The 26260-nt window shown below is 41.9% G+C and overlaps 1 protein-coding gene across 1 annotated transcript; it reads right to left on the bottom strand.

The window, feature by feature from the left end:
- Positions 1–230: 230 nt before the first annotated feature.
- p2rx7 (purinergic receptor P2X, ligand-gated ion channel, 7) lies at positions 231–26260 on the bottom strand. The gene is made up of 13 exons (XM_075468905.1): positions 26117–26260; positions 17859–18006; positions 17698–17769; positions 17543–17615; positions 16048–16144; positions 14453–14533; positions 14193–14328; positions 11205–11341; positions 10974–11064; positions 5554–5619; positions 3339–3443; positions 3147–3254; positions 231–917 (listed from the first exon to the last, which is right to left on the bottom strand). The coding sequence occupies exons 1-13, from the start codon at positions 26236–26238 to the stop codon at positions 411–413; spliced, it is 1743 nt and encodes a 580-aa protein (XP_075325020.1). The 5' UTR covers positions 26239–26260; the 3' UTR covers positions 231–410.

The raw sequence follows: 26260 nt of genomic DNA, 5'->3' as shown, positions 1-26260 counted from the left end.
AAACGAGGCTGGAACTCTGCTCACAGGACGCAGCAGGGGGTAAGAAGATGTTCATAAATGATGTTGCTAATATGGGATGTCATACAGCTTCATGTCAAAAGAGGTGAACTATCCCTTTAAGATCTTAAAAAAAACTCCAGTTTGATGCACGATGTTAAATCGAAGGAACAAGTTAGAATATCCTAAAGATAACCGTGGATAAAAAAAAATTTAAAAAAAAATTTAAAAAAGCACATGAAACAGCGACAAGAAGAAATAAAAAGCCAACATAATTCATCTTACTCAGATTATTTTTCATATTTTGGCCCAAAAAGTGTTTGTCTCACTTTTCAACACTTTGAAATCATTACAACATAAAGTTATGATTACAACGGACGGACGGCGAGGTTGTTCCGGAGTGGAAGCGACTCTCACAGCTCTCCATTGGAGCAGGCCTGCATGGACGCCATCGTGGCGGGCGTGAAGCCGCTGTACTGTCCGTCCGGGCTGGGGAACTCCTCCCTGATCCTCCACACGCAGCAGCTGGGGATGACGGGATGCGCGTCCTGTGGCGGGACCCCGAACCTCCAGGTGATGTACTGTCTGTAGGCGCAGTGACGCAGGGCGGCGGTCTGAAGCTCCCCGACAGGAAGAGAGAGGGGGTCCCGATACAGGAGAATGGCCTCCAGCAGGGAGCGCCGCAGCGCCAGCTGCTCGAACAGAGGAGACGAAGTGATGCAGACGCCGTCGCTGCGCCTGCAGCACAGCTGCTCCTGCAGGAGAGAAGAAGGAGCGCAGACGCCACATTTACACCAGGCCGGGCGACGAGCTTTGGGGTTCCGATCCGATTTATGGGCGAGGGGCGGCGGAGCGTCGGGATCCACGCTGCCATCCGGCTGCAGGAGACAGAGAACAGCTCTCAGGTGCCCGGCGTCCTCCTGAAATGACGGAAAAACTTCAATAAGCGCATTGGTCCACAGTGTGAGAATGAAGATATATGCACAGAAAACACCTGAAACAGCGAAAAATGTAGAAACACCACGTCTGGAGGACGTTTACTCAGCTTTCTTTATTAAAAATAAATACTAAAAATAATAATAATAAATAAAAACACAGGTATATACAGCTTAAATTCTTCCAGAGAAAATTATTAGAATTGTTGTAAATAATGGTCATTTTTTTGTAGATCAGATCACTTCCCCCATCTGTTCTGACAGCTTAAATTCACGTAGAACTTCTGAATAAAAAAAACTGAATAAAAACAAACAAAAAATAAAAAACAATATTCTTCATAAATCAGGCTCCAACTGCTGACGGATCAGCTCTGCGAGATCGAGCCCCGTCATGGACCTTTCTTCCACCATAAATTTAAACTGGGATCAGATCTCAGATCTGGACTATTTTTGCTGGTCATCTAGTCCAGTGGTTTTCAAAGTGGGGGCCGCCAGGGGGCGCTAGGGGGGCCTCAGAAAATTGGAGTGAAGATAAGAAAGAAAATGCAAAAATAAAAAAATAGAATTCAATTTTTTTAAACATTATAAAAAAAGTCTTTTTTTTTTTTTTTTTTTTTTTAAATCAGTGTTGTAAAATACAATTTATAATAATGTATCATATCGAAATGTTATTTGCCATGCTTGTCTTTCCGATTGGCTGCCAGTCAAAACATCGTAGACCTGGCGGTTTGCGCCTGTTCTCAAGCTGCTCCGCTCCTCAAGCTAGCGTCTAGCGAGCTAGCCAAAATGGACGGATTTTTGACTACGAAGAGACCGAAAGAACTGGCCGACTAAAATCAGAAAGTATGATGCAGCATACATTAAAGCAACACTATGTAACATTTCTACCTTAAAATAACAGCTTGAAAAAAATTGTGCGGCTAGAATGAGTTTTAATATTACGATTGGCCTGTCTCCTATGCCCTTCGGGGGTCTGAGTTGGAAAAACTGCGCTATGTAACTTTGCTGGACCGGCCCGGGAGCTGAGCGGAAGTACTTCGACTTGCTTTCTGGCAGACCTACCGCAAAAACAAATGGACCCCTCTCACGCTCCCAGGTACATTTGATTACTCTTACCTTCTCGATCGACATAGCTTGCACCTTCTGACTCCTCGCCGGTTCGTCAACAAACGTGAAACGTGAAAGCGAAAGGGTGTTGTATTTACGACAGTGTAACCGTACATTACCTCCAAGCCTGTAGGGGGAGCTCCATAGTGGGCTTTTTGAGAAGTTAAATTGTATCGCTTTAAGTTTGGCTTTACAGCCATACAGAAAAATGGCCACGATTGCCCGAAATGCGTCCTCTGTCTGGAGACCCTCTCAAATGAGTGTTTAAAACCTTCGAAACTTCAGCGTCACTTGATACAAAAACATCCGGCAGAGTCCGAAAAAACGGTTGACTTCTTCAGACGTAAAGAAGAGCATTTAGTCAGGCTGCATTCACACAGCGAGCTGCTGTCCGTCAATAAAAGAAAGAAAATACCTTCTAAAAGTTGATGTTTCTTTACATATTTTGTAGCATTGTCTGTGGTTTGCAAAGGGGGTCCCAGGCCAGAAGCTAACACTGTTTGGGGGGCCTTGGCATGGAAACGTTTAGGAACCCCTGATCTACTGTAGTCTATGAGTTTGTTACTTGTAGGTTGGAGCAGTGTGGTTCCTTAATATCAGGATGGCCAAGTATAACTCTAGAAAGTGTCCAGATCATTGCAAATGAAGCCTTTTTTGGCGGAACTTAAAAGAGCTCGTAGTACCATGTTGTCTGAAAACAGAAAGGGAGGCAGAGAGCCTTTAGGATCCTTTCCCGTCGAACCGGCCCCAAGTTTGGTTTCTACTTTTAAGAGGAAGCTAAAAACTTTGACTCAGGTGACCTTGAACCCCCCTTTTATTTATTTATTTATGCTGCTACAGGCTCAGGGTGTTGGGGGACCTTCCATGATCCCTCCTCTACCCTCTTTTAATGTCACAGCCTTTGTCTCCAGTAGTTTTTCTTCCCACTGTCGCCAAATGCTACCCAGAGAAAACTGTCAAGTTTTCTTTTGAGTAAAGTGCCCTGTAGACTTTTTGTTTTTAACTATAGAAATTACATTTTACTGAAGAAAACCTAAAGATTCTGAAGCATCTTTCTTCTCTGTTTGGCTTGTTCTTGAATATCCCGTCGCACTGCAGCAGGGTTACCTTGCGTGGTTGGACATTTATTGTTTTGACGTCTTGTAAACTTTTCTTCTGCGATCTCTTCACCAGTCGAAGCTTCTTCTCATCCACGTAGGAAACACAGAGGATGCACTGCAACGCAGACATTTAAAAAGGATGTTAATCCTAACGCTGTCGTTCAGTTCAAACACCCGTCACATCTACTGTTTTCTTCACCTGCTGACCGTCTCGGACCGACTCCACTTTCCTCTCAGAGTACTTTTGTCCGACGTCTGCAGCGTAGCAGCTGGTTTCGATCAGCCAATCGAGGAACACAGTCGTCTGGAGGTAAAAACAACGTGAGAGAAGGGGCACTCATTTCAAAAGAGACAGTTTATGAGTTCTAAAGCAATATCTGTGTTTTTAATTCCTAATTTCAGTTTAACTTCTGACTTGACATATTTATTAAATTTCTTTAAATAAGCCTTTTTTTCTGATGGCTCATTAATACTCTACGTTAAATACGCAGACGGGGCCTTCTTTCTGTTCATTTTGTGCATATTTTGGTACGTTTTCAGAGGCCTTGCAGATGCGGAGCAGTACCACCGGGAATCGTGGGGGGGGCAGTGTTGCGCAGCATCGCTCACATGCGACCAGCGAAAGGAACAAACAAGAAGAGGACCAAAACGGAAATGGCGGAAACTCCATCCACATGCTGAGATGTATTCAATCACAGACATCCGCTGTGTTCGAAACAGCATACTACTCCTACTAGTATGCATCATGAGGTTACTACTCATACTCAAACTACCCAAGATGCAACGTGACGTCGCCGATCGTCATTTCCTGTCAAAACGGCAGTTTCAAGCTAGCTACAACGAGGGTAGGTTCACTTCCTGTTTTCAAAACAAAAGCACCAATTGTATCGTAATGGCTTTCCCTATGATAAAAAGGCAACGGGTATTTTATTTTGTGAAAATAACAGGAAGTGCGTTGCTCACTGCGGCTAGCTTTAGTAGCACCGAATTCGTCAGAACAAAATTGTATATAGCCGGTATTTTGTCAGGTTTTCAACACGTTGGGGATCTAAACGACTACTTTCTCGCCTGAAAATGTTTCAAATGTTGCTAAAGTTTACGGAGTTTAGAGGTTAAGCGAAATCAGCTTCAGGCCGGCTGATTTCGGCTCGCAAGAGCGAAATGCATTGTGGGTTTCGAACACAGCCATCATCTTTATAATATCTATGTATTCAATGGCCTCACAAACCACCGCTGTCCACTGCGCTGCCTCCTTTAAGGTCTCTTTCATGATCTCCTCCGCCATCACCATGTTTGTTAATGTCTGAGACTGACGTCAGAACTTGGAAGTGAGCTCTGCGCTGCCCTCTGGTGGCTGTATTGCCTAACAATTATGCCAACGTAAAGCACACAACTTTAGAAAAAGACGCACCTATTTACGTATGTAACGGGAGTATAAATGAGCCTTTAGTCTGAATAAAGTTTCTCTTTTACTTTACACTTTAAAAGATCATGCCGTCTGCTGGATGTCATTCAAAGGCAGTGGCTCAGCTACTCTCCCTCTTGTGGCAGAAAAGGGTACTACAATAACAAACAAGCCTAATTTTTATTCTAGTTTAATTTATTCAGTTTTCCTTTCAGGGATCAGAGGGTGAATTTTAAAAAATTTTTGTCAGACTTACAAAAAAAAAAAAAAAGGACGACCACAATTTTTTCCTTCTTCATTTGCCTCTCAGGGCTTCCGTACAATTTCCACAAGTTAAGAAAAAAAAAAAAAAAAAAAAAAAAAATCCAGATCACAACCTGAGAAACTCTGCTGGGTTCTAAAAATATGAAATGTGCAAATCTGAACATGGCGGATTATAAAATAGTCAAAACAAGTAAAACAGCAACAGTGCCATAAACATTTTTACCTTTAAGTTTTTTTAATTAAATGTCCAGGTTACTGATAATGTATGAAATATAACATGTATAAACATGTGTACATTTGTTTAAAACTGCATTTAAATAACAATCGCGATGTTTTTGTTGACTTGGAGAATGAACTTTATATCCTTAACCAGGCTGCCTACTGTAACCCAGAAGGGACAAACCAAACAAGGATGTTTTTCATGGAAATTCTCTTGCTTACAATTTGCAACTCCGCCACTAGATGTCAGCACGTTTTAACCACCGCTCATTTCAAGTGAATTTTTAAGCATTCAGTCATTTTGATGGAGTAAGTCTAATTTATATTCAATAGCATTAAAATTATGAGCTGAATCTTGGCCTTGAACCATGTAAAAACAGTGAGTTTCTTCTATCAGCTGCAGCTGAACTGTATTCAGTTTGTCTGCAGAAGCCTGGATTAAAGCCTGCGTTTTAACACTGAGAGCCACTGTGTTCAGAGGCAGGATGACCGCATGAATGGACACTTGTGTGCGTGGTTCTCTCACCAGAGCGTAGTACGACAGCGTTGAACCGATGTAGATGATGAGCTGAACGAAGCTGAACTTTCCCGCCTGAAAAACAAACCAAAGTGTTGGTCCGATGAGATTCACCGACGCAGAGGTCAGAAGTTCCTCAGGTTGAAGAATGCAGGCAGAAATTAAGTTACTGCTAAAGTACAACTTGTATTGCTAGTCAGTAATTGTATTTTACTAATCATATAAGCCCACATTTATTGAGTCTAAAAATGTTACAATCACACAGATTCATTCTGGTGACATTAGGCGTCTCGATTAAACCATCCTGAAGGAGAATTGATCCTTTTTTATTTATTGAATTTTTCTAATGAAACAACTCGTCTTTTTATGAATCACATCTATGAAACCAGTCAAAAATTTCTAATAAATGCAGCTTTTATCAAACACTGCAATTCCTCAGCATTAACCACACAAATGAGTTAAATTCCACCTCACTTCAATGTTTCACATTTGAATTTTTACATCCCTGAACATTAACACTTTGAAAATATGTATAATTGAGGAGTAAAATGCCAGAAACACAGAATATTCAAGTAACTGTTCGGGGAAGATTCTACATTCAGATTAATTGGTGACGGGTGAGGGTGTCAGGACTGATATAACAGGAGCATCCACCAAAGGTTTGGTCTTTCCAACAAGGATGAGCCATAGCTCACCACTTTGTGTCAAACTCTGTTAGAGAATCAGAATAAGTTAAAAATTAGGGCTGGGCAACGATTAAAATGTTTAATCTAATTAATCGCATTTGTACGCAAAATCCAAAATGAATCCAAAAGTAGTGTATAGCTTTTAGCATGTAGTTTTATTTTAAATGTGCTGCCATATGAATGAAAGTGCCATAACATTTGTTGTGCAAACACACTTTTAACATCAGCATCTTTCTGTAGTTTTTATGTAGAAGCCTCGCTCCACTGTCTGTTTCCTTGAATGACTTGCTGCTATCAGTTGTGTGTTTTGCCTTTAAGTGATATTTTAGACTGGAACTACTACGCTGAGAAGACAATTCAACTTGGCAGTGTTTACAGATGACTTTGGTTCTGTCGACTCCGCCGTCTGGAAGAACTTTAAAATGAAAATGGCCGAGTAAAAGTTCCGTACCCTTCTCCATGTTTGGTGGATCCGCCGATTAGTTTCTTTTCCTGTTCCACAGCAGACGGCAACAGACTTTTACAAAATAAAATAAATCCTGCATTAATGCGCGATAAAATATTTATCGGCGTTAAATAATTAACGAGTTAACTCGCCCAGCCCCATTAAAAATATATATGTCAGAGTAAGACTGAAGAACTTTGTTCTTTCAGCATCTACAGAGCAGAATGTTGTGCAAAGATTCAGGGAGTCTCAGTGGTTAAAGGCCGAGGACAGAAACCTCTGCTGGATGAGGAGCCCTCAGGCAGCGCTGCATGAGAAACCGTCATCACGCCACCATGATCCATACAGCCACATGGGCTCAGGAGGAGCTGAGAGAACCATTTCGGTCCAGAAATGTGAGCTGAAGCTGCACCACACCAGGAAGAAGCCATATATCAGCTCTGAGCAGGAACACGGCCCAGTTCTCTGGACACCAGCTCATCTCAGATGGAAAGAAAGACAGTGGACACGTGTTCTGTGGGCAGAGGAGTCCACATTCATGTTTCAGCTGCTTCAGGGAAAAACTGCTGAGAAAGAGCATCCAGGCTGTTCTCAGAGAAAGGTTTAAAGCCAGCATCTGTGATGGTGTGGGGGGGCATCAGGGTCCATGGCAGGGAGGGCTTCATCTGTGTGAAGGTGCCACTGATGCAGAGCTGGATGTTGGAGTTCTGGAGAGATAGATGCTGCCATCCAGGTGACGTCTTTACCCGGGAGCTCCGTGGTTATTTCAGCAGGACGACGCCAGACCTCATTCTGCTAGACTTCCAGCAGCTTCACATTCCAGCTGAGCAGCTGGAATGTGTTTTTCCAAATTTAGGTCCATTTAGAGTCCATCACTACACCCAGATTTCTGGCCTGGTTGGTAGTTTCTAGGCGTATAGATTGAAGTTCTGTGGTGACCTGTAATCGTTTCTCTTTGGCTCCAAAGACAATTACCTCAGTTTTGTTTTTGTTTAGCTGGAGAAAGTTGTGGCACATCCAGTCATTAATCTCCTCAATGCATTTACCAAGAGCCTGCACAGGGCCTCGGTCTCCTGGTGACATTGTAATATATATCTGCGTGTCATCTGCATAGCTATGGTAGTTTATTCTGTTGTTTTTTTAAAAATCTGTGCCAGTGGGAGCATGTAGATGTTAAACAGCAGAGGTCCCAGGATGGAACCTTGGGGAACTCCACATGTGACTCTTGTGTGCTCAGATGTAAAGTTACCTATTGACACAAAGTACTTCCTGTTCTCTAAGTATGTTTTGAACCAGTTTAGTACAGTTCCGGAAAGACCCGCCCAGTCTTCCAGTCGTTTCAATAATATATTGTGGTCAACTTTATCAAATGCAGCAATGAGATCTAGTAAACCTAAGACTGACATTTGTCCACCGTCTGTATTCAGACATATGTCATTAAACACTTTGGTCAGAGCAGTCTCAGTGCTGTGGTGCTGTCTAAAACCTGTGGACCACATCAGTCCAGCTCTGAGGTCTTTACACCGGCTGCCTGTCCATCAGAGGATAGACTTTAAAGTTCTGATGCTGGTCTATAAAGCTCTGAATGGTCTAAGACCAGAATGCATCAGTGACCTCCTGACCCAGTATGAACCTTCCAGACCCCTCAGGTCATCTTGATCCGGTCTTCTATCAGTTCCCAGAGTCAGAACCAGACATGGAGAAGCTGCATTCAGCTTCTATGCTCCACGTGTCTGGAACAAACTCCCAGAAAGCCTCAGATCAGCTGAAACACTCAGTGTGTTTAACTCCAGGCTGAAGACACACCTATTTTCAGCTGCGTTTGAATACAGTTTCAAAACTTAATCACATTTTATCTATTGTTCTTCTTACTTTCTTTTGTGTAAAATTTAAATCATGCTTTTTATTTCTACTGTTTTAATGTATCTGTAAAGCACTTTGAATTGCCTTGTAGTTGAATTGTGCTGTACAAATAAACTTGCCTTGCCTTGAAATCTGGGATTCAGCAGGAATGGAGCCAGATTCCTCTGAAAAACTGCAACAAGCAGTGTCCTCAGTTCCCAAAGCGTTAAAAAGTGTCATTAAAAGGAAGCTGATGGAACACGATGGGAAACAAAGACTACAGAACAACTTCTGAGTGTCCCTCAGATGATCCACAATGAAAATAATAAATAGTGAAGTGCTCAAGCTGCTGTCCCCCCTACCCGACCCCCAGATAACCGGCAGATAATGGCTGGATGGATGGACGGTGAACCGGCAGTGGATAATAAAACTAATTTCATATTTACGGGGACGTTTGTTAAATTGCTGTATAATTGTAATCAAATTAAAGGCGACGCAGCTCACTCCCACAGCAGGGTTATTAGTTTAAATCAAACAAACTGTAGCTGGAAAAATGAATCTAATGGCTCAATTAATCAATGTGACTCTAAGTGACCCACTTTTCCTCCCGTCAGTTCACTCACACAAGCCTTCCCTCAGCTCTCTGGAGCTGCTTTATCTTGCCTTTAGCTTCAATAACAACTCGTTAGTCTAATGGATGTGAAGCAGCTACAAGCAGCGACCAAGACGGAGGAATCAGCTCATTGGGCCGCTCGTGTGAGAATGTTTTGGCTTCGACGAATACAACACGGATTGTGGCAAAGCCGTGAGAAGAAAAAAGCTGGGAACCAACATCTGAAAGACGATCGGGATACAGACGCCAGAAAAGTCCAGGAAATCTAAAATAATAAAAAAAGCAGCTGGAGTCTTAAATTATAATCAAAGACGCCATTTCTTCCCACGTTGATGGACATAAAGTGATATTTGACACCTAAAGACATAAGAAATGAGGCGTGGCTCAAAGCCTCTGCACAGCACCGCACATCCGTGACTTTCTCAGCATGAAGAAGCAGGCGGCGCTCCACCGGGACACCTCAGAGCTGTGTACCGAGCCCAGTGTGACTCCACCAGCCCCATTACTACTTACCTGAATAATCCACATCCACTCAACCAGTACCTCACACTACTTCCCTCTGAGCTGATCCCAGCTGCCCCGATGACTCTGTATGCAGTTTAAAGGGATAGTTTGTCTCTTTTGACATGAAGCTGTATGACATCCCATATTAGCAACATCATTTATGAACATGTTCTTACCCCCTGCTGCGTCCTGTGAGCCGAGTTCCAGCCTCGTTTTGGTGTTGACAAAAGTAGTCCGGTTAGTTGGCTGGGGTTTAAAAAATAAAGCGTTTTGCTTCTCAAAACAATATGCGTTCAAAAGAGTAATACATTGCTTAGATGGAAGGAGACTCTTGTTTTCTTCTTTTTGTGTTCCCTTTACTTAACCTCTTATAAGACTGGGGGGGGGGCGGGGGGGGTCAGGTCAATGTTCTACCTCAAGATTTCTGTAAATCTTTTTTATTCTTATATGTAAATGTTGTACTTTTACAAAACTTTGATACCATTTAGAATTACACCAGCCCAACCTTGGGGTTGTTTTGTGGAGGGCATTTTTGTTATTGTTGAGATACTCATCTTCAATGTATCATTGTTACATGTATATTCATGGTGGAAATAATAATGAAAAAAAGATTTGAAAGAGTAATACATCTGCATCACAAAATGGTTCTCCAGGAAAAAGTCAGACCTCACAATCTCTTGGCCCTATTTTCTCTCTTCGTATCACTGCCTGCTGCCGACAGCCGCGCCTGTTACGGTGTTTGCTGCTCAGTCTGCACTTCGGTCGGCACAGTTTACACAGCAGGCAGTGATACGAAGGGAGAGAAAATAGTGCCAAGAGATTGTGAGGTCTGACTTTTTCCTGGAGAACGATTTTGTGATGCAAATGTATTACTCTGTTGAACGCATATTGTTTTGAGAAGCAAGACGCTTTATTTTCGGGGCCCCAGCCAACTAGCCGGACTACCTTCATCAACACCAAAACGAGGCTGGAACTCTGCTCACAGGACGCAGCAGGGGGTAAGAAGATGTTCATAAATGATGTTGCTGATATGGGATGTCATACAGCTTCATGTCAGAAGAGGCGAACTATCCCTTTAAGTGTCACCTTTCTGTCACAGCGTCAACTCATGACGTTACATATAAAAGTGTCTGTGGGGTCTAAATCCATGCAAATTATTAAAAACTATTTGTGTGGTGAGTAGAAAGCAGAGAGGCTGAACGAGGACAAACAGGTGGTCAGAGCGCATCGATGGATCACTATGGATCCGCCACAGAAGTTTTACCCTTAAAACAACCCTCCTGCCGGCTCCTGAAACGAAAGACGGATCCAGGGAGAAGGTGAAGGCGTCTGCACCCACCTGCCCGAACACCATGACGTCAAATCTGATCCCGAATGCTTTGTAGAGCGTCCGCTCCTCCACTCCGTTCACCGTGTTGTACCTGGCATACCTGATCAGAGGACAGTCACATCAGGTCTGAAACACGAGATAAAACCTTTATGGGTCTCACAGTTCCTGCAGAGGTTTCGTTTCCGTGGTTTCCATCCACACCGATCCACAGAATCTGACCTCGACCTCTGACCTCCTCACCTGAAGTTGAGGCCGGGGTAGAGCGTCTTGTTGCTCTCCTTCTCGTCCAGCCGCCTGAAGGAGTATTTGGGGAGGCAGCGGTGCATGAGCCGGTCCAGGTTGCAGTCCCATTCGATCAGAATGCCGATGACGCCCCCCTGTGGTGAAAAGTGGAACCGCAGAACGTCACTGATGATCAAATCAAATCTAATTTATTTGTATAGCATATTTCATGTACAAAACAATTCAAAGTGATTCACATAATATAAAAGCATTGCAGCAGGGCGTGCAAGAAACATTAAAGATACATAAAAGAATATAAAGAGAAACAAATAAAATCATTTAAATGAATTTAAAAACAAGCAACAGTCCAGATAAGTTCAAAGATATCATGCAGATTTCATGCATAGACACATGAGAACAGAAATGTCTTTAACCTGGATTTAAAAATGTCTACATTTGGTGAAAGTTTAATCTCCACTGGCAGTTTCTTCCACTTGTTTGCAGCATAACAGCTAAATGCTGCTTCTCCATGTTTAGTCTGGACTCTGGACTGGACCAGCTGACCTGAGTCCTTGGATCTAAGAGCTCTGCTGGCTTTATATTCTCTGAACAGATCACAGATTGTAAACCATCAGCAGGCTTTTAAAATCTATTCTGTGATGATGCAGGAGACGCTTTTAAAAGTAAACTTTGTCGAAAAATAAAAACAGAAAAAGAATGTTTACATCAGTCTGTGTTTCTGAGGGATGTTTAAAGTGGTAAAAAGATGGATTAAAGAAATAAGAACACAATAAAAACAGCAGAAAGCAATGCAGGGAGTGAGGGGTCAATATTTCATTTAATGCCACTTTATACTTCTGCTTGCTACTGCAGTTTTAACCACTCTGCATATTTCCAACGGGAGCAGAAAATATCTGAAACTGCACAATCTGCAGGCACAAAATAAGGAGTTCAGAGCTGGTTTCTGTTGGTAGCTCTGACCAATCACACGGCTGCATGCAGGTAAACGGTCCGTGTGGAGAACAAAGCCAGGTGGAATGTGTAAAAACACAGCAATAAGAGCTCCAAACCAACATTTTTAAATTCTGCCTGCATTCAGACAACCTCTGCTTCAGGGAGCTGAGACGTGTCGCGTTCAGCCTGCTGGAGGGAACGGACGAGCTCATAACCCTTCACCAACAGTCAGTGACTCAGAGTCAGAGAGGAACTCACCGTCTATGTATCAATTTTGTTTTACCATTTTCTAAAAGCACCGATTGGAAGTTTTAACACGCGCTGGTCTCTCATCATAGCTGTATCTCCATCCCGGGAAGAAGTAAACCAGCTGTTTGACTCTGAAAATCCAGGGTTCAAGCTGAAGTCTCCTCACAGGAAACCCTCACTCTGCCAGCAGAGAGTTTTGTTTTACACGGTCTCTGAAAATGCTCAGATAGCTGATAAAGAACATTTTCACACTGTTCTTCTTCTTTCCCTTCATCAGGGGTCGCCACGGTGACTCGATCTCGCATCATTGATTTGCTACATGTTTTACACCGGATGCCCTCACCATTTATCTGGGCTCGGGACACTAGAAATCAGAGATGGGAACTCGAGTCACTGTGACTTGGACTCGAGTCGCTGTTTTGATGACTTGTGACTTGACAAAAAATAAAAGACTTGAGACTCGACTCGCACTTGGAAGTTAAAGACTCGGCACTTGACTTGACTTGAGACACGATGACTTGAATGACTTGAGTGTTATTCAGTTCATGTTTTCGGTTTGAATATAAAATTAATTAAAAAAATAATATGGATTACCCGGTAGGAGCGCAGGCTGAGAGTGGCGTCATGATTGGATCCCTACCCTGTCAATCAGTCATGCCCTCTCTACAAACCTTAGTGTTTATTGGAGAGAATAAACTCATATCAGATATGCATCAACATGTCAGCGGGACCGAGAGTCGTTGTCTTCGGCTTTCATAATTACCATTTGGCGGCTAAAGACGAACAGCACAGTGCAAGACATGCGGCATCAACATCTCAGACAGCCTGACGACAACTTCCAACTTTGTTCGTCATTTGAAGATCCATTCTAACCAGTAAGTGCTTATCAAATTAGCTAATATTATCCTGTTAGCCTAGTCGGTAGTTAGCTAACGTTAGCTTGATAGGATACAGAGTGGGGGTGGGGGACAGTTACTTATATCTTGTGTTTTCACTCTATTAAGATCAGATTCTGCAGGTTAAATTGTAATAATAAGGTGACTTGACTTGCCCAAGAAAAAATTACTTGGGACTTACTTGAGACTTGAAAGCTAAGACTTGAGACTTGCACATGTGTGACTTGGTCCCATCTCTGCTAGAAATACACCGGCTCATGCTCCCCAGTGGCTGGGGGACCATTTAGAGTCACCAGTTCACCTAGCAGGCATGTTTTTGGGGGGTGGGAGGGAGCCGGAGTACCCGGAGAGAACATGCAAACTCCCCACAGAGAGGCCCCAGCCAGGAATCCAACCTGGAACCCTCTCGCTGTGAGTTGACGGTGCTCACCACCACATGCACCACCCTGCAGCTACACTGTTCTACAGATTAAAGTTTGTTTATATATCAACCTTTCCGAATCTGTAGGACGAAGCTGAAGTGAGACTCTGTGGCTTCTTCCATTTTCAGTTTTAAAGGTGGCAACTAGGGAACCTTTAGAGAATAACTTCTGTCTATAACAGACCCTTAAAGATAATGTAGCAAACAAAAAATTTGTAATTCAAGGAGAAGATGTGGAACCCAAAGAAATATTCAACCCTTCTGGGCATAGAAGGCTCATTTATATTTTATTGTTACTCACATGCTGACTCACACACAAACTGCAGAAAGTTTGTTCCCGTTTGTGGATGTCAGCTCCGTTTCATTTCTCCTTTCGAGGACGACACAAACGTCAAAGTAAAAGTGACGCCTTGCTGCATCCTGACAGCGTAACAACATTTTACCGACTCAAACTCGAGGAAATAAGATCCACGGAGGAGACCCCACCTCCACTGCCAAGGTGGAGAACTTCTCCCCGGCCTCTCGGACGACGTCTCCCAGCTGGAAGATGGGACACAGCGGGTCGTTTCCCCTGCTGCAGCTCCTCAGGTAGGCCTCGTTCATCTGCGGGAGGATGTTCCGTCTGCGGAACAGATCGGGAAAAGTCTGAGGAAAAGCCGGAGTCGTCCTCTCAGCCCGGACGATCTGCAAAAACCCTGCGAGGCCGCAAGCCTCGACAGCACCGAGAAGTCACAGAGAAGTCTCACCGGATGAAGTTGAAGGCAGGAAATCTGATGTTGTTTTTGATGAGAACGGTGAAGTTCTCAGCAGCTGCCAGCAGAGCAGGCCTGCAGCACAGAAACCTCAAGTTATCACAGACACGAATACTCAAACATCTGGCTGCATGGATGAGCAATCACAAGGCTTCACTGAGACCTTCAGGACAGTTTAAAAAAAATAAAAAAGCTCTAAACTCTGTAAACTTTAGCAACATTTGAAACATTTTCAGGTGAGAAAGTAGTCGTTTAGATCCCCAACGTGTTGAAAACCTGACTAAATACCGGCTATTTACAATTTTGTTCCCACGAATTCGGCGCTACTAAAGCTAGCCGCAGTGAGCAACGCACTTCCGGTTTTTTCACAAAATAAAATACCCGTTGCCTTTTATCATAGGGAAAGCCATTACCATACAATTGGTGCTTTTGTTTTGAAAACAGGAAGTGAACCTACCCTCGTTGTAGCTAGCTTGAAATTGAGGTTTTGACAGGAAATGACGATTGGCGACGTCACGTTACGTTGCATCTTGGGTAGTTTGAGTATGAGTAGTAACCTCATGATGCATACCCAACATTTCGGCGAATCTAATATGCATCCAGAAACTACTCGCTTACTCAAACTCGCATACTAACTCAAAAAGTTAGTATGAGTAGTAGGAGAAGTATGCGGTTTAGAACACAGCCACTGTTTTATTCTGACAGAGAGAGAGACTTCCGCCAAAGGCTCTACCACCTGACTGTGTTCCACCAATCAGACGCAGCCGTGCAGTCTGGTCACGTGACCGTACTCAATCTCAGCGGCGGGACGGGTTAGCTTTAGCATTAGCAGTCGTAGCAAACAAACAAAGAAACAGATGAAAAATGTCAGAACCAACGGTGGGAAATGAAGACGCAGACGAGGCCTCATACTGAAAGCATGTTTACCTTACAAAGAGTGAGAAACAGCAGCTACATTATGTGTCTTCTGTGTCAACCAAAACAAACGCACATTTCAGCAGAAACTCAACATCTAACTTGAGGAAACATGTAGCGCTAAGTTTCCTAAACTCGTTTTTTCCCCCATGGATAGGTGAATGTTTGTTTTTTAGGTTACATATGGGTTACATGTGTTTTAAACATTTCCTAAGTCTATTTTATATTGAAGTACTTACCTGGATTATTTTAATTTAAGCTATTTTGTAATTAATTAATTCATTTTAATTTCTTTTATCAATTGGATGAACTCTAATTTGCCTAAAGATGATTATTTAGTATTTGTGTCTGTCTGATTGAATGCTTGTGTTAACAAATAAATCAGACGTTACTCAACAGTTACTCAGTACTTGAGTAGTTTTTTCACCGAGCACTTTTATACTCTTACTTAAGTAACTATTTGGATGACTACTTTTTACTTTTACTTGAGTTATATTACAATAAATGGACCCAAGTCAACAGGTACGTTTATCATTTAGCACCTACAGCTATTTCAGCCTATAAAGTCCTACGAAAGCTGAAGTTAGTGACACGTTTGTGTCGTCTCAGGGTCGACCTGGGGGGAAATAAGGCGGCATCGGGACTGTTTGACTGACAAATAAAAGCAAAGTTACCTCGGCGGGGTCGTCTTGGTTTCTATCGGGCACCACGCAGACACCTCGCAGGTTTTCTTCATCACGTCAAACTTCACACACGAGCCCGTCTGAATCCCTGCAGAAGATGGGAAAAGTCTAAGTGAGTCACAGCACTGACACCTGACAGCTGCAGCAGCTGAACTCAAGCAAACTGCAGAGTTCCAGCTGGCCCACACCAAAAAGTGTCAGAGCGGGGAGAAATTCCTCAGGAGGCGGAGCCTGCTCGGTCTCCCTGGCAGCCGAGGCCTTCTTACTCCTCGCTCTCAGACAGTAGCAGCTTGTTCCAACTCTGCATTTAATCAGTTTTAATGGGCGGCCCAGCCTCTCTCAGAGGAAGAGGGAAATATTCCAAATGTTTTGTTTATCATTTAACTGCACATTCCACCAACATTTGGCCTGATGCACGGTGCAATTTATCAAATCAAATTTATTTGTAGCACATTTCATGTACAAACAATTCAAAGTGCTTCACATAAAATAAAAGCATTGCAGCAAGGAGTGGAAGAAGCATTAAAAATACATAAAAGATATAAAGACAAACAAATAAAAGCATTTAAATGAATTTAAAAACAAGCAACAGTCCAGATAAGTTGAAAGGATATCGTGCAGATTTCATGCATAGACACATGAGATACGATTATCTTCAGAAGTGCTTGAAATGAGCGCATTTAAAAGAGTAAATGCAGCATTTTCCTCATTTTTAACCGCTGAATTTATCAAATAAATAGGGCTGGGCAACGATTAAAATGTTTAATCTAATTAATCACATGATTTCCCTGATTAATCACGATTAATCGCATTTGTACGCAAAATCCAAAAATGAATCCAAAAGTAGTGTATAGCTTTTAGCATTTAGCTTTATTCTAAATGTGCTGCCATATGAATGAAAGTGCCATAACATTTGTTGTGCAAACACACTTTTAACATCAGCATCTTTCTGTAGTTTTTATGTAGAAGCCTCGCTCCACTGTCTGTTTCCTTGAATGACTTGCTGCTATCAGTTGTGTGTTTTGCCTTTAAGTGATATTTTAGACTGGAACTACTACGCTGAGAAGACAATTCAACTTGGCTGTAAATGCAGGAGTTTCTTTTTTTTAAATTTATTTTGAAATACGTGCTTTTATGTTGAAACAAATAAAACAGGAAGTAGCGCCGGTTAGCTCCGTGAGCTTCACACAGAGACCGAGGAGCACCTGTAGCGGTGATGTTACCTGCTAGTTTATTTTTTATTTTAATGCGTCAAATAATTAACAAGTTAACTCGTTATTATCGCGTTAACTCGCCCAGCCCTACAAATAAAAACAAAAATCGTGTCAGCTTCTCTTTCTGTGGCTCTCAGCTCCAGACTCATTGAGTTCCTCCAGAAGAGGCCATTTTGAAAATGTGAAAAAAGACAAAAAACACTGCATGAATATTCTAAAAAACAAAGAAAAGTGCATGTTTTTGGACTATTCTCAGCCCAGAGTCAGAGTACCGTGGCTCTGCTGTTCCCAGGCTCCTCTCTCACAGTCCTTATCAGAGCGACACAGGCGGCCTTTCCGGGGAACCTGGAGGAAACAAACACAACACCGTGAGCAACCCTTTCTTTTCATTCGTCTTTTTAAAATCAACTGATGACGATGAAAGCACCTCTGGGCATTTCCCCCGCTTCTGATTCTTGGTTACGATGACATTGGTCACCACAAAGAAGGAGTTTCTCTCCTAAAAAAGAAAAAAAAAAAAAAAGAAGAAAGACGTCTTTAAAGTGGCCGAACACGGAAAACTTCACAGCAGGGGGGCCGAGCTCCCACCTGTGAGGGTCCGCTGTAGTCCACCACATCCCAGACCACGTCCCCTCCGCCGGACAGGTGGCTCTGAGCTACACCCTTAACCTTGGTGGTGACGGAGCTCACCACCAAGTCGAACTCCTGGTACTGCCTGTTCCACAGCATCATGACACTGGGAAAGGAAAACAAACCGTTAAATCTACGTCTTCAGAGGCAGAGCTTGGGTTTGTTGCTTAAAAACTGAAGGGTTTTTAAAGATGTGGACCAGGAAGGGTCTGATGGAAGACCAGCTGGACCCACTTCAGGCCCTCCTACACACCTCAGTGCCACATCAGTGTGTGCTTACCTCCCAGTTTAGAAACACTGCAGCCAGTGCTGGGCGGTATACCGGTGCACACCGAATACCGGTTTATAATTTCGTTATGATATGAATTTTTAATATACCGCCATACCGGTGTATTTGATTACACAACGGGGGGGGGGGGAATGCTGCGTCGCACGACATTGTTTGAGACGGGACTAGGGCTGAACGATCTATCATTTTCGACCGAAAATTGTGATCTCAGACAACACGATTTTGCGATCGTCAAAGCTGCGGGTTTTTTGGTGCATACTTTTTTTTTTTTTTTTTTTTTGAAAACATGCCGTCGGCAGGTTTTCAAAATTCCGAGTCTAAAGTCGGAAAATTCGAACTGATACAACTTTCAGGTCCCTCCCCCAACCTCTAACAAGCTCCGAATCGCCCCCCAAACCCCTCCCCCTCTGGACGAGGTTGTGCACGTGAGTTCACACCAGTGTGAGCGCACACAAGCTGGGGCAGACTCACGTTCAGCAGCGTGTGCATAAGCTGTGATTGACAGGTAGGATTCCTCCACCCTAACGTGATTGGTTAAAAACAGCCGGGAGCGCTCGGTTTTTGCAAGCATGATTACAGGCTTCAGAGGGAGCTACTGATTTCGCTATTTTTCCCAAACAGCCTATTTAATATTCTACTTCCAGAATCACATGACAGTTCAAGCTAATATGACTAAAAAAAAGTTGCCGACTGCAGCTATTTTTTGGGTTTTTTTATGCCTTTAATGTTAGGACAGTTTGAGAGAGACAGGAAGCAGGGGGCAGAGAGAGGGGAAAGACACGCAGCACAGGGCCGCCCGGTGCGGGAGTCGAACCGGGGCCAGCCGCAATGAATTAATTTACACTGAAACTTGATTTAAAGAAAATAAATCGTGGTTGAAATCGAAATCACAATCTCTGCCAGAAAAAAAAAAATAAAAAAAATTCGCAATTTCAATTTTTTCTTAAAATCGTTCAGCCCTATACGGGACCCTTTTCAGTGTTGCGCTTCTAAACACGCATGTTTACTGTCTATGGGTGCGAGGTGGTAATAAGCACTTGCGTTACGCGAAGGTGAAGGTGGATAGGATAGACATGGAAAGTTCCGAAATCGAAGCTGCAGAACTAGTAGAACATGCTGACACAGAAGAATTTGTCCCAAAAAAAAAGGAGCCGTGTCTGTAGTTTGGAAGTTTTTTGGTTTCAAAAAATCCGACGTCGACCAAACAACCATTTTATGCAAGTGTTGTCAGGCTACAGTTGTCGCTGGAGGCGGCAACACGAGCAATTTGCTCCATCACCTTAGCCGTAAGCATGTCTTAGAATATCAAGAATGCATGAAGTTAAGGACAGCACCCGCCACATCAGCAGGTGACACGGGGAAATCAAAAGAAAAGTCGAGCCAAATGTCACTTCAAGACGCGTTTGCTAGAGGGACTGCCTACGACAGGAAAAGCAAACGGTGGAACGAGATTACAAATTCGATCACTGTCCACATAGCCAAAGACATGGTCCCGCTGAATACTGTCAAAAAGAAAGGCTTCAAGAACATGCTTAAGACGCAATCTATGACGGTAAAATAGACCATCCTAAATTAATCTACTGCAGTAATTCTGTTCTCAATCTGTAGAAAATGCTGTGAACACCTAATTATGCATGAAAAAAAAAAAAAATACCGTGATATACCGTGAAACCATGAAAAAAAATACCGTGAAATGCATTTTAGGTCATACCGCCCAGCACTAACTGCAGCTGATGTCTTTTTACTCGGCTTTAGAAAAGATGAGCTACACCACGAAAAATAAGCTTGACAAGTTTTGGAAAATCTGGAAGGTTTTCTGTAATTTCCTTGAGAAAAATGATATTGAAGTAGATGAACTAAAGATTTATCCATCTTTTCATACCATCTTGATTTAATATACACGTTTATACGCATTTATTTATTCACATATTTTTTAATTTATTTATCTTTCTACCACCATGATTCCTACACAAGCAATGATATTTTGTTTTGTGGTTAAAAATGTCCCTTTATTTTCCTCTTTCCAGTTATTTATTTATTAATTTTAATAAATATTATTGCTATTATTATTGTTGCTTTTTTTTTTTCCTTGTATGTACCTTCTTGTTCTATGTTGTTCACCATTTGTAAATTAACAAAATGTGCAATAAACATACGTTTAAAAAAAAACAAAAAAAAAAACACTGCAGCTGATGTCTTTTTTACTCGGCTTTAGAAAAGATGAGCTACACCACCAAAAATAAGCTTGACAAGTTTTGGAAAATCTGGAAGGTTTTCTGTAATTTCCCTGAGAACAATTATATTGAAGTAGAAGAACTGAAGATTTATCCATCTTTTCATACCATCTTGATTTAATATACACATTTAGACCTTTACATAAATGTACAGTATGTGTGTATATATAGATATACGCATTTATTTATTCACCTATTTTTCATTATTTATCTTTCTACCACCATGATTCTTACACAAGCAATGATATTTTGTTTTGTGGTTAAAAATGTCCCTTTTTTTCCCCTCCTTCCAGTTATGTATTTATTAATTTTATTTTAATAATTATTATTGCTATTATTATCGTTGCTTTTTTTTTTTCTTGTATGTACCTTCTTGTTCTATGTTGTTCACCGTTTGTAAAATTAACAAAATGTGCAATAAACATACGTTAAAGAAAACAACAACACTGCAGCTCTGTGGCCTCCGACTGTACCGCCTCACACACCAGAAGCACATCAACTTTCACCCCCATTTCCACATCTGTACTCACAAACAGGACACCCTGCATGTGCCGTGTGAAGAGGGTTAGCCAAACTGGCGTGAGCGAGTAAATATCGTTCTGTTCAGCAACACAGTGGACACTCAGCTGACTCCATAATACCAGTTTTCTTTCTGTTAGAACACACCGATGCAGCGCTGATCCGGCTCTGTTGATCACCTTTAATTAGGAAAGGAGGACAATGGCAGCCTAATGCGAGAAACTGCCCAGCTTGTTCATGTTTTTTAGCAAACACATTATGGATCATTCAAAAGTGAGAACACTTTTAAAAAAGCAAAAGGGATGTGAATATATTACATATCATAATAATCAGGCCCCTCATTCCTTTATATTTCCCTCCAAGGAGTCAGACTTTCTTATAAACTTTTGAAGTGTTTTTGAGCAACAGTTCTTCAGGCTTTCTGAAGGTCTTTCAAAGGTTTTCTTTGGACATTTGCTTCCTTTTCACCATTTTTCGGTCCAGTGCTTATTACCTGACCGTTTTCAAAGGAATGTGTCACTTAACTCTGACCTTTGAATCCTTTTTGAAATCCTTATTGTTGGTTCAAATTCGGTATCTGGAGGAGCAGTTGGAGAGGTAAGACTGCACAAAACCCTGTTTAAACAGTCCCATATAAACGTAAATATGTGTCATATTTGTTTCCCACCATTTTAAAATATTAGAGTATTTCATATCAGTTAGAATAAATAAATTATGTTAGCCTTGCTACTGTTAGCTCTGTAATATTAGCCAACGTTAGCAACCGATTAGCTTCTATTTTGCGCCTTTTGAAGATTTACTTTAAATGAATACACAGGTTGTCATAGTAACAAGGTTTGGCTGTGTTTATTAAAGTTTATGTCCTGTTTTGGGTTGAATATGTCTAAATATTATGTTGCTTACATTGATTTAGGTCGTACAATACTGTGCAGAAATGTTCAGTAGTCATTTCTTTATATTTTCTTCCAAAGCAGCCAGATGTTCTTGTAATATTTTAAAGTGGTCCTGAGCAATATTTCAACAGGTTTTGAAGGCTTTCAAAGTTTTTGTTTGGGCATTGGCTGCCTCCTCACTTAAATAATTCAAGCAGAAAAACGGCTCCTAACTCAAGGGATGAACCAGTGTTGTGTCCACACAGAACAGACAACTTTGTTCCCAGCAGCCTGTCACACAGACACATCATTTGTTCCCATTTCTTTAGCTGCATCTATGAAAAACAGCAAAGATAACACAGTCTGACAGACAGAAAACAGGATTTCTGCAGCAACAAGGTGATTCCCAAAAGAGCTGTTAGCTGAAAACTTGGCATATCTCAGCATGGTGTGCAGTGTGTCCTTAAAACATTTGAGGAAACTGGACGAGTGGAGGACAGAAGAAGAAGTCTCAGGCCTAAAGAACTATCTACAGCAGATGAACAGGATCTGAAAGTGATGTCCTTAAGAAAGAGGAAAAAAATCCAGCAAAGACCTGCATAGAAATAGAGAGTAGAATGGCCAATGAGCCTCTGGGCATGCGTCAGAACCGCCGCCATCTTGGTACATGGTTCCAATCCTAGCATGCTAGTCAATAACAGCATTCCGCACACCTCGGCTGTTGTACAATTTACGTTAACATCTCGCATTAAAAGTGAGTTTCATGTGGTATATAATGTTGGCGTGTTTGTTTATTGTTGAACTGGCCCTTCAGGAAATAGTTTAAGTGGCTAAAACACGGTAAGAATAACTTTAAAGTTAGCATAGGCATGCTATTTGCAACAGTGCTTGTTGCAGCACGACAACATTCCGTACACCTCCGTTGTTGTTCAAATTACTTAAACATCTCCCATTAAAAATGATTTTCATGTGGTATATCATGTTGGTGTGTTTGTTTATTGTTGAACGGGCCCTTCAGGTAAGAGTTCACGTGACTTAAAACACGATAACGGGCCCTCCAAGAAAGCATTTAAGTGGTAAGGATCTTGTTTGAGCGAAGTGCCCGATTTGTGACAGAACAGCTGACTTACGTATATGTTTTTTTTTTTTTTTTAACACCGTAGTTTGTGAATAAATACCCGCGGAGCTATTCTGTAAGCTGAGTTTTGCACTAGAAGGGTAACGTTTCGGCCAGTGTACGAAACGTTCTTTAAATAAATTCAGCATTGGACAAGAGTGTGCGGTATCTTCCAAAAGACTGTACAGTAACATTTTAGGCTTAACCAAGCTGATCTGTCATTTTAGGAGTTCGTATGAATTAAAGAAAAGGTAATCAGGCCTACGTTATGAGCAGAAATATAGGCTATGTTGACCAACATTGGCTTATTTATCATTTTACCCATGTAAATGCTCAACATTTGTAATGAACGAGGATTTAAAAAAAAAAAAAAAAACACCGGCTGTCAAATATGTCAATTTACGCCGATTTGATTACGTATGTCTGCTTAGTTCCGGTCGATGTTCATTAATTTCAATGCAGCGCTCGGCGGCGCTAGACATGTTCCAAGATGGCGGTCTGTTGACGCCACCGTTCCAAAGGCCGTTGCGTTCATTGGCCATTCTACTCTCTATTTCTATGAAAGACCTGACACAGGAGCTGAGAGATGCATCTGGACCTTCAGCTGATCCATCTGCTGTTGGCCCAAGCCTCATCAGAAATGGGCTCCATGGAAGGGTGGCTGTCAGGAAGCCGTTCTTAAGGAAGGGAAACAGGGAGAAAAGGCTGAGCTGTGCCAAAGGACACAAGAAGTGGGCTGAAAATCAGTGGCAGCAGGTCTGATGGAGGGATGAATCCTCCCCAGAGCCCGGAGCTCAACATTACTGAAGCAGTGTGGGATCATGTTGGCAGAGAACGCAACAAAAGGCAGCCCACATCCAAAGAAGAGCTTTGGGATGTCCTTCAAGAAGCCTGGAGAACTATTCCTGAAGACTCCTTAAAGAGGGTCTGTTTTTACCAGACCAAGTCAATATCATTCAATTCAATTCATTTTTATTTATATAGCGCCAAATACAACAAATGTCCTCAAGGCACTTAAATAATAAAGTCCAATTCAAGCCAATTGGAATTCAATTACTTGTAATCATGATTATTTATAAAATAATCCAATTCATTCATATAGAGCCAATTCAAAAACAATTTCCCAGCTAAGGAAACCAACAGATTGCACCGAATCATTTATGTTTGCACATTTTTCAAGAAATTGCTGCAACTACACCCCGTTTTCCTGGAAATGCATAATACATGAGGAATGGATTAAGACTTTTTTACAAAATTATTAAAAAGAGTCCTGTAAAATTTTATTTTTTAAAAATTTCATTTAAAACAGGGACAATGCACAAAAGCATTAATCTTGAGAGAAAAGAAGAGATGCCTTGTGCCAGGTTGTAGCAACATTTGCTCATTTCCACCTGGAGTCGCTCTGGGCACGTAAGGTAATATGTAAGATTGTAAAATATGACAGATAAAAGTAATATGCAGATCATAATATTCTAAAAAAATAGATAAAAATACACTGGCAAAAAAGAAAAAAAGAGAAAGAAAAACAGGAAACAAGGGCGCCAAAATCATGAAGTGCACAGTAGGGATCAACAGCACATGCTCTCTCTTAAGCCCGATTTATGCCCTACGGAACCGGACGAAATTCGTCTGTCCGGTCCATACGTTGCTCCCGGAGCTTCTGTTTATGCCTCCGTCCGTATTGCGCACGTCCCTAAGAAATCCTCTAGAGGGCGGTATTATATATTGAGTCATTGTCGGCCGCGGGTTTGAGAAACATGGCGTCAATTAAGGAAGTTGCAGTCATACAAATGTATATACACCCTGACCATCTCACAAATCCTCTCCTCCATTACCTGGCATTTTTAAATCTTAAATTTTTAAATCTCCTACTCTTCGTTCTTCTTCTTCCTCCATAACTTCCGGAGCCAACACGCTCCTGACTCTCTACTGCCCCCACGAATTCCTCTGGTATTGCTCCGTTTCGCCCGGAGCTCACCGGATTGCTAAGCTCTTGACCTACGGACAAACTGACGGATGAAACGCCCCCCGGAACCGGGTGAAAGCGTCCGTTTCCGTAGTTAACGTAGGGCATAAATGGGCCTTTACTCTCATCTCACAGATAACAGTCCAACTTTCCCCATCCTTACTAAATAAATAACTGTCCTAAAAAAAAAAAAAAAAAAAAAAAAAACTCATCTTTCTTCAAAAATGTTTATATAATTGAGTAAAAAGTAGGGCTGGGCGCGTCAACTCGTTATTGTCGCGTTAACTTGTTAATTATTTAACACAGATAAATATTTTATCGCGCATTAACGGAGGTTTTATTATTGTAAAAGTCTGTTGAATGCATCACATTCACATAGTTACAGCAAACACCACGAAGCATGGAGTAATAAAATAAAGATAAACTAGCAGGTAACATCACCGCTACAGGTGCTCCTCGGTCTCTGTGTGAAGCTAACGGAGCTAACCAGCACTACTTCCGTTTTTACTTCCTGTTTCAACATAAAAGCACGTATTTCAAAATAAATAAAAAAAAAAACTCCTGCATTTACAGCCAAGTTGAATTGTCTTCTCAGCGTAGTAGTTCCAGTCTAAAATATCACTTAAAGGCAAAACACACAACTGATAGCAGCAAGTCATTCAAGGAAACAGACAGTGGAGCGAGGCTTCTACATAAAAACTACAGAAAGATGCTGATGTTAAAAGTGTGTTTGCACAACAAATGTTATGGCACTTTCATTCATATGGCAGCACATTTAAAATAAAGCTAAATGCTAAAAGCTATACACTACTTTTGGATTCATTTTTGGATTTTGCGAACAAATGCGATTAATTAGATTAAACATTTGAATCGTTGCCCAGGCCCAGTGAAAAGGCTTTCCACAGCTTTTTTTCCTCATGTTTTGTAGCGTTTGTGCAGTTTCTTTACAAAGTTTAGTACAAACTGTCTGCACAGGACAAACTTAATAAAGAAAAGAACTCAGACAGAATATGTGGAAACCGGAAAAGACCCCAAAATTTCACATTAAACGCACCTGGTTAACACAGACGGGCGGTTCCTCCACAGTAATTGATGGATTTATTTCACAGAGCACTTATTGATTAGTTTTTTCCTCACAGGAGAAACGGGAAGCAGCACCTAACCCTGTGCAGAACTGCAGACAGATGCGGGGGCTGAGGTTTTCCACATGTTCACTCACCAGATGACCAGCAGAATCGCTCCGTTCAGACTCCACTTGAGGGAACCGAGCCGGACGCTTTGGATGCGGACCAGCTTGTTGGTTTGGTACTGGCACAGACCGAGCGGGTCGCAGCACGGCATGCTGGAGGCGCTCCTGTCGGGA

This window comes from Odontesthes bonariensis, chromosome 6 (genome assembly GCF_027942865.1).
Source record: "Odontesthes bonariensis isolate fOdoBon6 chromosome 6, fOdoBon6.hap1, whole genome shotgun sequence".
NCBI classification, from domain to species: domain Eukaryota; kingdom Metazoa; phylum Chordata; class Actinopteri; order Atheriniformes; family Atherinopsidae; genus Odontesthes; species Odontesthes bonariensis.
The sequence above is the reverse complement of the archived record's forward strand: the minus strand, read 5'-3'. Positions and strand labels throughout refer to the sequence as shown.